This window comes from Oncorhynchus mykiss, chromosome 6 (genome assembly GCF_013265735.2).
Source record: "Oncorhynchus mykiss isolate Arlee chromosome 6, USDA_OmykA_1.1, whole genome shotgun sequence".
NCBI classification, from domain to species: Eukaryota; Metazoa; Chordata; class Actinopteri; order Salmoniformes; family Salmonidae; genus Oncorhynchus; species Oncorhynchus mykiss.
In genome coordinates this window covers 35,659,305-35,670,356 of record NC_048570.1, presented here as the reverse complement: position 1 = coordinate 35,670,356, position 11,052 = coordinate 35,659,305, and the positions used below count along the sequence as shown (strand labels likewise).

Genomic DNA, 11,052 nt, shown 5'->3' with positions numbered 1-11,052 from the left:
TTAGAGCACAAGTAATCTGTATCTACTGTATATCGATGCATCTTGTACTTCCTACATCACACTCCTACCTGTCTGCGTGCTGAAGCCGTCTGGCAGTCAGGGAGGGTTAGCTGCATCTAACCTCAGACTGAGGTTCAGCACTGATACAGAAACCAATTTGCTGCCCAGTGAATTCTGCAGTGGGGATAATTGGCTATTTTGTCCGTGGCTATAAATTCATTTTCAGAATTAATGAGATTGATGAAAATTAATCTTCATTGGAAGGGGCCCCATGTCTGATGCAATTCGCGTTGTGCCTGACAAGGTGCACGGAGAGGGTCCATTCCCACAGGAATTGAAGCAAATGCATGAAACGATACCGAGGAAACTCCAAAAGGTCCTAAACATCTCAAAAGAGGAAGCAGGGAACAAAACGTGAATCATAAATGTTAAACGTTCACAGTCATTACATATGAGAACTTGAAATCTTGATCCCATTTTCACAAAGCCTTTAGTTTGTTCACACCCTGTCCCCAACTGAGGTGTTTTAAATTCAAATCGGCCAAGAAACGGACCATTCCCAGTCATGTTAGTGAATAATTATGGCGCTTCGGTAACATCTAAAGACCACCCTTCACTGCCATCCATCGGTTTGCTACTTCACACTAGGCTGGCAGAGCTGCTCCCCCTCCCTTCGAGTGTAACTCGCACACAATCATCCCTTTCATGTTAAAAATAAAGTCTTTGTCAGATTCCAAACTTAATGAAACAGCTTGAACCGCTGGCCTTAAAATAACAGGCTGGCTTTCTCTTATCAGCTGCTTGATTAGAGGACTTTCATTGCCATTCATTTCAAATGGAGGTGGTGACGGTAATTGAGTGCAGGTCTGGTTGGGACAGGGGTCGCTCTTCACTCAAAATGACCCGGTGCCTCCTACACTGGGCTGAAATGTGGAGGTGATCTCTTAGGCCTGGGGTTGATGACCAATACCAGGAACTATTCAGCAGTGTTCTTCAATCAGGATTCTGGTCCTAAAACTGTACAAACCACCACAGGCTAAACATCTGCCGTGGCCCAATCTCCCTCAATCTTTGACGAGCCCGTCTTCCACCTCAGCCAGGGAGAGAAGCCTTGACAAACACCACGTTTTTCTACTAACATGACTTCTAAAGAGCCTTCGCTGGTACAGCACGAGAAACCGTCAGACAGGTTTCAAACAGAACTTTGATCCGCTATAGATCACAACATGCAAAAACAAGCAAACTGGGGGCCTGGGGATGGTGCTTCAGAAAAGGCCCATCTAGACTACTGTAAACGGGCTAAACGAGAATCTCTAAAACGCTGGTGTGTGTTTGTGGGTCTGTATGTATTTGTCAGGGCCATGTGGCTAAGGCAGTGCTTGCAGTCAAACCGGGGCCTATGTTTACCAAGTATTAGGCTGTTAAAGGGGAGGGAGGGCAGACACTCCACGCTGTTTTTATAACGCCGTAACACTTTCACCAGCTCTGCCGCATTCAACTTTTATAGACAGAGAGCTCAAACTGATAAACCAACTGCCCTGGAATTAGTGGGAGGTGTAGGGAGATATGAGCAGGAAGGGTTAGGGGTTCACTTCAAGACAAAAAAAAACAGCCTTTGGGTTCTTTACTGTGTCTGTCTGTGACGGGGTGGGAGAAGAGGTGCTGGGTTTGGACTGCGGTGAGATGGAACCTTCCAGCACCACCGGGGTCTCGATGATGGTCACTGGCAGGTAAGTGTGGCGGGTGATGGTTTTGATCACCCTGGTCACCTATGGGAAAGCGTTGATGGCGGAGGTGGTCAATAAGTAGTACCGGCATCACATTGGCAGTTGTCTGCACATACACAGTACATGGACAAGCCTGTTGATTCAACCCATTCAACAACACAGGAAAAAAAAAAAATCACCAAAACAATGACAGCGTAAAAACCGCACATTAAAATTGACTGATGCTACAGTATAGAATTTTGCATCCGAGCGGGTTTCGTTCTTTCCGTTCAAACCTTTCTCCCTCGTGTGTGCTGGTGTGTATTAAGGCCTGTTGTGTTGATTGAGTTTGTGGCGTGCCTTAACCCTCATTAACTCCCATCCACAGGACACGGAATGAACGCTGCTGCTTTTAATATACACTTTTTAATTTACCTCCTTTAAAAGAACAGTGTGAGTGTATCACACAACCCTCACAGGACCACGTCCACAGAAAAGCACCGTGTGTTGGGAGGGAGATGGAGGATGGACATGGTGATACCCATTCCCTGTGTGTGTGTGTGTGTACGTGCGTGCAGATAGCGTCTACCACATACTAGCCAGCCAGTTGACTGACTCACTCACTCCTTTACAGCTGGAGCGGTTAGATAGTTAGCATTTAAACAGCGAACGCCACCCCACATTAACTTATTCCCAGGCCTTGTTTTGGTCTGTTTGTTTCAGTGTGGTGGCTGGCTACTGATACTGCTTATACTGCTGCTTGCCTTGTTTGCATATGTGTTTAGCAATAAAAAACATGTTTTTTCCCCCCAAAAGCAATAGTGTGAAATCTCGTTGTGCTTGGAGGGGATACTCAGAATACATGAAAGGAAATGCATTAGCAGTAAGTAGCCAGCTGGAGCCGCCTGTTCAAAGGAACCCAATTACACATACTGTAAATTCAACAGATAAGAAAAAGAGTGAGGGCGAGAGAGTGTAAGAGAAAGTAAGAGGGGGAGAGAAAGTAAGAGGGGGAGAGAAAGCGATTGAGCGAGAAGGATGAAAGTCTGGAAATGTCACGTACGCAGGCTGCCATCACAAGCTGGCTGGCCAACCGATGACACCAATTAGAAAGGAACGGTCAAAACCATCTCTTAATCTGCTTCTTCCCCTCAAATTGACTTCCAAAAAACACCCGCTCACATCCCTATGGAATTGTGTCCTTAAAATCAGTGACCCTCACTCCCTCAATCCCCAAGCCCAAGATTGTTTTATTTAGCTGTGTGTGTGCGTGCGCCTGTGTGTGTGTGCCTGTTTGCTTTAGTGTGCATGTGTCCTATCCCCTACAATAGGATAGCAGCACACACAATGAAACAGAGGGATTAGCAGGGCTGTTTAATTGCAGACTCTGTAGTGTCTCTAGTGTACCAGCAGCTCTAGCCAGGGTTATTCCCTTGGGTCCCTCCCTAGGGAACCAGACTTACGGAAAATAACATCTCCGCTCTATTTGGCCCTGCGTCCCAAATTGCACCCTATATGGTGCACTAGTCTTGACCAGAGCTCTATAGAACTTGACCAGAGCCCCATTCCATCCGGAAGCACACTGCACTGAGACACTGTCTGGAGCGGTAGTGGGCATGGCGTGGAGCAGGCCTGACTGAAGTGGAGAAGCTATGAGCTACGTTCAGGAAGGACAGGAAGAGTAACAATACTGGAGCTGTGGAGTGTTGGGCTGGCTGTGAGGAGGTAAGAGACAGACTGCCTGTGTGACAGAAGGGTGTGGCCGCGCGCGGCTGACATGGGCACACACAAAATGGTGTTGTGAGTTGATAGTAAAGTGATGAGGGGGGAAGTTTTTCCAACTCACCTTCAGGTTAGTTGACATATCCTTATATAGAAACAACAAAACACAATAGAGGGGAATCAAGAAAAAAGAACCTGCAACACAAAATACTCTGGGAGCAATACTGAAACAGTAACCAAATTGTAAGACAAAATCTGGGCATCTGGTTAAAGGATCACGGGCCTTAGAGACCGTCACTTTAGGCTGCAGAGTTATCATAAAACAATTACCATGCTGTTTTACTGCAGGCAACCTGCCACATACATTTCCAAGGGTTGTAAGCAACCCAAACAATTTGTTGCATTAACACGTTTCAATATAGTGTGTGGGCATTGAATTTCATTCTCCTCCAGCACCTAGGTACCTACTACCTAATTACTACCTCATTTTTGTGATGTGCGACGATGTTGCTTCCCCCCAGTACCTTGGTTTCTGTGCGTCGCGTGGTGCCGTCGTCGGAGGTGACTACGGAAACGTGGGAGGTGGGCGTGCCAGGGTCCTCCTCAATGGTGACCGTCTCCTCCACCATCTCCTGGGGCTCCTGCATCATGGCCAGAGACGTCTGGTTACTGGGGCTCTGCTCCTGGAGAGAGAGTGAGGGAGGGAAGGAGAGGACACTATTGGACATTGGATATCTGTGTGCCGATCACATTTTTTTTTTATTGATAGCGGATCGGTAACCACCGGGGTATACTGTACGTAGTCTGGACTCTGGAACTGAACCTACACACACACACACACACACACACGGTCTGAGGATGCAATTTATACACAGTTTTACACAATATCACAATATCCCCTCATCAGAAAAGATGTATCCTCAATGAAACAAAAGCCTAGAGGGCTATCAGGCATATTGCATTTGATTCATATTGCGTCGGTGTGCGTGCGTGTATAGAACTTCCTGTTCCTGCCACAGGAAGTTCCATGAGGTCATCCACGACTGTACCAAAACTCTGCTTCCATACTCAGACAATTAACATCAACAAACTGCTGTACACCCTCTTAATGTGGAATATAGGAAGGAAGCCATTTGCATTTAATCATCAACAACCAAGTAGCGAGAGAGAGGGAGGAGAGAAAGAACTAAAGACAGAATAAGAGCAAGAGAGAGATGAGCTGTGTGTGGCATTGTGGGTTTAGCAAAGTGGCGTGGAGGGAGGGAGGGCTGGGTGAGGCAGGCACAGAGTTGATGATGCCAGAGGGACTGTTTGTTTTCTATGAGTCTTTGAAGGTGCTAACAAGCGGGCAGTTCTTCATTGATTAGCCAAGCAGTGTTAGCTAGCCGCTTCAAAGACCCTCTGTCTCACTGAAACCTGATTGATCTGCTGCCCGTCCGTCTTGCTGATCAGTCAGAAGACTCCGCTTTCATGTTGAGAATCTTCTCCTCCCTAATCCTATGGGCCGGGCTGTTAGGTTTGCGTGTGTGTACAGGGATGGGAGGGGGATTCTGGACATCGTTTTCAGGGACAAAGTCAAAGAAAGTTACTCCTCGTCACAGCAGTAGAGTCAATTAGTGAAGTCAATTGTGTGTTAAGTAATTTCCCTCGGAGCAGTGTGTCAGCTCTCCGTTATTGGGACTAATGACTGGGAAGAATAGCTGAGGTACAGAGTGTCATTTTCTCAGTCAACTGTTGTGGGATGTTTGAAAAAGCAATTGACCTTTGGTTAATCAAGTAGTGTGGGATGAAAGCTCTCTTTGTAACGGTCCGCAGAACATGGTGTTTATTTACCTTTCAATGTGATGTAATACTTGGTTGTTCTTTGTGTAGGACGAGACCAAAAACCTGCTGTATTCAGAATTGTCCCCTTCTCCGGTACTGTACACACAGGAAAGTATGTCTGACGTGGGCCAGACCTGCCAGTTTGAACATCCGTTTACCTTTACCGGGATGCAGGGAACTCACAGGCTTGAAGGCTGACTAGAGGACTGAACGATAGCGTGCGAGTTTAGAAGTCGGCAACTGCGCAAGCATGCAAGAGAGTGCATCCCTGTGTGTACAGTGAATCCGTAGTAGCAAGCCAACGGCCAGGACAGCTCTTCCTGGCTGTACTTGAGACACAACATCCCTGAACGCCAGAAAATACCATCAAAGCAGGACTAAGCAATCCAAGGCCGCCGCTTAAAAGACTGACAAGCAAGCTGTGGCTCGAGCAAAGCAACTCAGAGGCCTACTAGCTGACTAACCAGCTGCTTGATCCCAGAGTAATGCCTCTTCCCTCCCTCCCCCTCTCTTCCTGCCTATTCCCTCCCTCTCTTAACCCATTCCCAACCTTCAAAAGAAAGAAAGAACGAAAGAGCAAAAGAACGAAAGAGCAAAAGAACGAAAGAGAGCCAAAGAAAGAACGAAAGAGAGCGAAAGAAAGAACCAAAGAAAGAAAGAACGAGGACGCATACTGGGAAGAGATTGGGGAGGCTGTCATCTAAAGGTGACCTTTCATTGAGATAAAAAAAAAATGCACATGCGTGTCCAAGTGATGTGTACTGTTGCCATGATACACATTCTAGAACTATACCAAACAAAAATACAAACGCAACATGTTAAGTGTTGGTCCCATGTTTCATGAGCTGAAATAAAAAAAATCCTGAAATATTCCACACAAAAAGTCTCTCAAATTGTGCACAAATTTGTTTACATCCTATTAGCGAGCATTTATCCTTGACCAAGACAATCCATCAACATGACAGGTGGCATATCAAGATGCTGATTAAACGGCATGATCATTACACAGGTGCACCTTGTGCTGGGGACAAAAAGGGCCACTTTAACATGTGCAGGTTACTCACAATACAATGCCACAGATGTCTCAAGTTGAGGGAGTGTGCAATTGGCATGCTGACTGCAGCTCTGTCCACCAAAGCTGTTGCCAGAGAATTGAATGTTCATTTCTCTACCATAAACTGCATCCAACATCATTTTAGAAAATTTGGCAGTACGCCCAACCCAGCCTCACAACCGCAGACCACGAGTAACCACGCCAGCCCAGGACCTCCACATCCGGCTTATTTATATAAGTACCCAAAACTTTGCTATGAGACTCAAAATTGAGCTCAGGCACATCCTCTTTCCATTGATCATCCTTGAGATGTTTCTACAACTTCATTGGAGTCCACCTGTGGTAAATTCAATTAATTGGACATGATTTGGAAAGGCGCACACATCTGTCTATATAAAGCCTCACAGTTGACAGTGCATTTCAGAACAAAACCAAACCATGAGCTCGAAGGAATTATCTGTCGACCTCCAAGACAGGATTGTGTCAAGGCACAGATCTGGGGAAGGGTACCAAAACATATCTACAGCATTGAAGATCCTGAAGAACACAGCAGGCGCCATCATTCTTAAATGGAAGAAGTTTGGAACCACCAAGACTCATCCTAGAGCTGGCTTCCCAGCCAAACTGAGCAATTGGGGAAGAAAGGCCTTGGTCAGGGAGGTGACCAAGAACCCGATGGTCACTCTGACAGAGCTCCAGAGTTCATCTGTGGAGATGGGAGAACCTTCCAGAAGGACAACCATCTCTGTAGTACTCCACCAATCAGGCCTTTATGGTAGTGGCCAGATGGAAGCCACTCCTCAGTAAAAGGAACATGATAGTCTGCTAGGAGTTTGCCAAAAGGTACTTCAGACCATGAGAATCTAAATTCTCTGGTCTGATGAAACGAAGATTGAACGCTTTGGCCTGAATGCCAAGTGTCACGTCTGGAGGAAACCTGGCACCATCTCTACAGTGATGCATGGTGATGGCAGCATCATGCTGTGGGGTTGTTTTTCAGCGGCAGGGACTGGAAGACTAGTCAGGATCGAGGGAAAGATGCACGGAGCAAAGTACAGAGAGATCCTTGATGACTTGATGACCTGCTCCAGAACGCTCAGGACCTCAGACCGGGGCGAAGGTTAATCTTCCAACAGGACAACAGGACATCTTCCAACCCTAAGCACACAAAGACATTGCAGTAGTTTTGGGACAAGTCTCGGCACGTCCTTGAGTGGCCCAGCCAGAGTCCGGATTTGAACCAAATCGAACATATCTCTGGAGAGACCTGAAAATAGCTGTGCAGTGATGCTTCCCAGCCAACCTGACAGAGATTGAGATGATCTGCAAAGAAGAATGGGAGAAACTCCTCAAATACAGGTGTGCCAAGCTTGTAGGGTCATACCCAAGAAGACTTGAGGCTGTAATCACTGCCAAAGGTACATCAACAAAGTTCTGAGTAAAGGGTCTGAATACTAATGTAAATGGGACATTTCCATTTTTTTTTTATATACATTTACAAACATTTCTAAAATGTTTTTTCATTATGGGATATTGTGTGTAGATTGATGAGATTTTACCTAACAAAATGTGGAAAAAGTCAGGGGAATGAAAACTTTCCAAATGCACTGTATATTACTGTGTACTTAATGAACCCAAGGATGACACATATTGAACAAGATCATAGCTCGGGAGGAACACAAGACAATGCAATATAGTTTGTGCAAACCGCAAATTCCCCAATTACAGTTAGGTCAGCAGATGCCATACTACAGCTCCACAGGGTGAAAGACCGATATTTCTGAGAAATGCTTCGGTGGTAAACCAATTTTGGAGAGAGAAGGGAATAGAGAGGTGAGACTGAAGTGTCAGACAGACAAGGATTTGGCCTCGAGGCAGGTGGAGGATTAGCCAAACCTGCACTTTATTCAGCCTTGTTTGTCTGGATCCGTCTCACAGTATGGAGCAGAGGGCTGGCTCTATCCATATACCCCGCTTTACCTCTCAGACAGCTCTAAGAGGAGGAGACACTACCTCTCTGACAGCTCTCCAAGAAGAGACACTACCTCTCTGACAGCTCTAAGAAGAGGAGACACTACCTCTCTGACAGCTCTAAGAAGAGGAGACGCTTCACCTCTCTGACAGCTCTAAGAGGAGGAGACGCTTCACCTCTATGACAGCTCTAAGAGGAGACGCTTTACCTCTATGACAGCTCTAAGAGGAGGAGACGCTTCACCTCTATGACAGCTCTAAGAGGAGGAGACGCTTTACCTCTCTGACAGCTCTAAGAGGAGACGCTTACACACAGGTGAACTCCTGACACCAGGTGTGTGTGTGGGTGCGCGTGTTAGGCTGAGTTAAAGGAAAACTCCAATTTTTCAGTCAAGATAATGGACCCAAAATCCAAATTGAGGATCATCAAAAAAATATTTAAAAATGTTCACAGTTTCCTATGGGATGGCCATGTGCTCCACTAACACAGGGCTGTAAAAACTGGCAGCTCTGAATCACTACCACACAGCCCACTAGTCAGTGAGTCATGGAATTCCCCTGCAACATGCACAGGCTGTGTCCTGAATGGCACCTTATTCCCTATGAAGTGCGCTACTCTTGACCGTGCCAATAGGGCTCGGGTCTAATGTGCACTACGTAGGAAATGGGGTGCCATTAGGGACTCACACACAGATTGATACAAGGTCACAACAGAACCATGTCTAGAAGAGGGAGAAGTCTTCACAGTATTGTAGATGACTGAACATATGAATGAATCTCCTTCTGTTTACATTGAACGTAACAAAATGCAGAGAAACAATATTATTTGAGAAGGTAAACGTGATCCTGTTCAGTTTCCTTTTCAAAGTCTTGATGTGATACGGAATCTGAGTAGTTACCGAGTATTATATTTCATTGTAATGCATCTTTATAGAGAATACCCCTCCCATCATTCCGAGATGTACTAATGTGGGTTGTTCTGGATGAAACGGTGGGTGAGAAAAGTAGTGAGCGGGAGATGTAGAGATACAGTGGATGTTAATTAACAGCAGCCTCCTATCTCTATCAATCCCTGAGTCATCCATCACACAACCATCAGGCATGTCCCTGCTAGGAGATAGCAGAGGAGGGGAGGGAGGTGAGGAGGAGGGGAGAGAGGAGTGAAGGGAGGGCAGCCTCTGTGCTTGATGCTTCATTATGAAACTATAAGAGGAACAATGATCCAAGTAGCTAGGCCTAAAACTCTGCACTTCAGTGTCAATCTTCCCTCTTGAATTATGTATGAAACGCTAAGTCTAATGTAGAAGTCCTTGTATTGGTGTTGCAAGAGAAAGAATTGAGTAACAAAATCCATCACCCATGAGAAATGTCTCAAGTTTTTCTCCTGTGTAGACCACTGTGTATAACACATCCTGGTTCTAAATATCCCAGGTAAAAAGACAGATGGATTCCTCCAGTCTTAATCCAATACTGTACATCTAATGTGCAGTAACTGCTCAGGATGCACTAGTAAGGAATTATACCGTAGACTAGCAAGATGAAATAATTTGAGGCCCTGTGGTTAGTTTTTGAGTGGTTACTGTACCTCCAGTTAAGATCGAGCTCATTTGATTCCTAGCAGGTTAAGACTACCTGTGATGAGTGTCACCTTGCCTCTCCAGGACCTCGGGCTCCTTCCCTGCCCCAGTGCAGCATGGGTAACAGGATTTCAGTCGGAGTCCTTGCCAGCAATCATTACACAATTAATCCCCCAGCAAAGACCGCTTGGGTAACCTTGGGTCGTCTAATTTCCCATCATCCCTTCTATTCTACCGGCTGCCCTCCCGGCACCCCTCCACCAGACTCGAACCCAGGTCACATGACAAGGGTTTTTGAGGGAAGGGATGTGAAACCATGCACTATATTATACTACCTTGCCCGTTACAAAACAATAAAAAAAACAGTAAAGTGATGGAATACGCCAGCCAAAACAAGGGCTGCTTGTGGAATGGCCTGGAGGCCTGGAGGTCTGGCAGGTGCAGTTAAGTCAACAGGAGGAGGAAGAGAAACCAGGGTGACGGGCTGACAATGTGTGGTAGTGACCCAACACAGCACACTGTCCCTGGGCTAAGCACCCCACAACAGGGCTCCAGAGACAAGTCCCCCCAGTCAGCCCCCGGCTCAGTTACAGGCAGGGCAGGGGCAGCCCGGCTGGGTCCTAATTGACTGGAATGATAGGAAGTGGAGGAGCGATCAGACTAACAGGAGAGGAGACTTAATCCGTGGTGGCTGGACGAGGGCATCCCGCTGGTGAACTGGTGACTGCTTGGAGCTGGAAGTGGAGACAAACACACTCAGACCAGTGGACTGGGACATGAAGTAACACACAGACTCTGATCTATAGATACACACACACAAACTTGTTCCATTAGAGTGAAATGAGCAACAAATAAACCCACAGCCCAGTAGAGTGACTGGGACAGGAGGTAACAAACACACACGCAAAACAGCGGCCAAAGCTCTGACAATGCAGCCGGGCATAATCTGCCCTCCTTTAATCTGCCCTCCTCTGGCGAGTGATCCTGAGCCAAATTTCTTTCTCTCTCCTCATGCATAGTCTCCTCGTTTCACAGGCCTGCCCTGCATCACTCCTCCCTCCCTGCCCAGCCCAAGACATCCTTTCCTTACCGCTTCCCAGAAGCCCCTTCACCACCATCCCCATCTGGCCAACTCTTTTGTTCCTTTGTGCTAAAGCCCAGAGTGAGTCCGGATAAAACTTGGTTGACTGGACATGTT

At 46.5% G+C, this 11,052-nt stretch overlaps 1 protein-coding gene across 16 annotated transcripts in view; it reads right to left on the bottom strand.

Annotated features, from left to right (window-relative positions):
* The window catches only part of LOC110525852 (armadillo repeat protein deleted in velo-cardio-facial syndrome homolog), a 233,601-nt gene that overhangs the window by 69,684 nt on the left and 152,865 nt on the right, over nt 1-11,052 (bottom strand). For 11 of the 16 annotated variants that reach the window (XM_036979987.1, XM_036979986.1, XM_036979992.1 and 8 more), the window contains 3 exons: nt 3,953-4,111; nt 3,553-3,573; nt 1,629-1,769 (listed from right to left, as the gene is read on the bottom strand). In XM_036979987.1, the coding sequence (XP_036835882.1) occupies nt 1,629-1,769; nt 3,553-3,573; nt 3,953-4,111 (321 nt within the window). The remainder of the gene's footprint in view (nt 1-1,628; nt 1,770-3,552; nt 3,574-3,952; nt 4,112-11,052) is intronic. The other 5 variants (XM_036979996.1, XM_036980001.1, XM_036979999.1 and 2 more) reach the window with 3 other exon arrangements.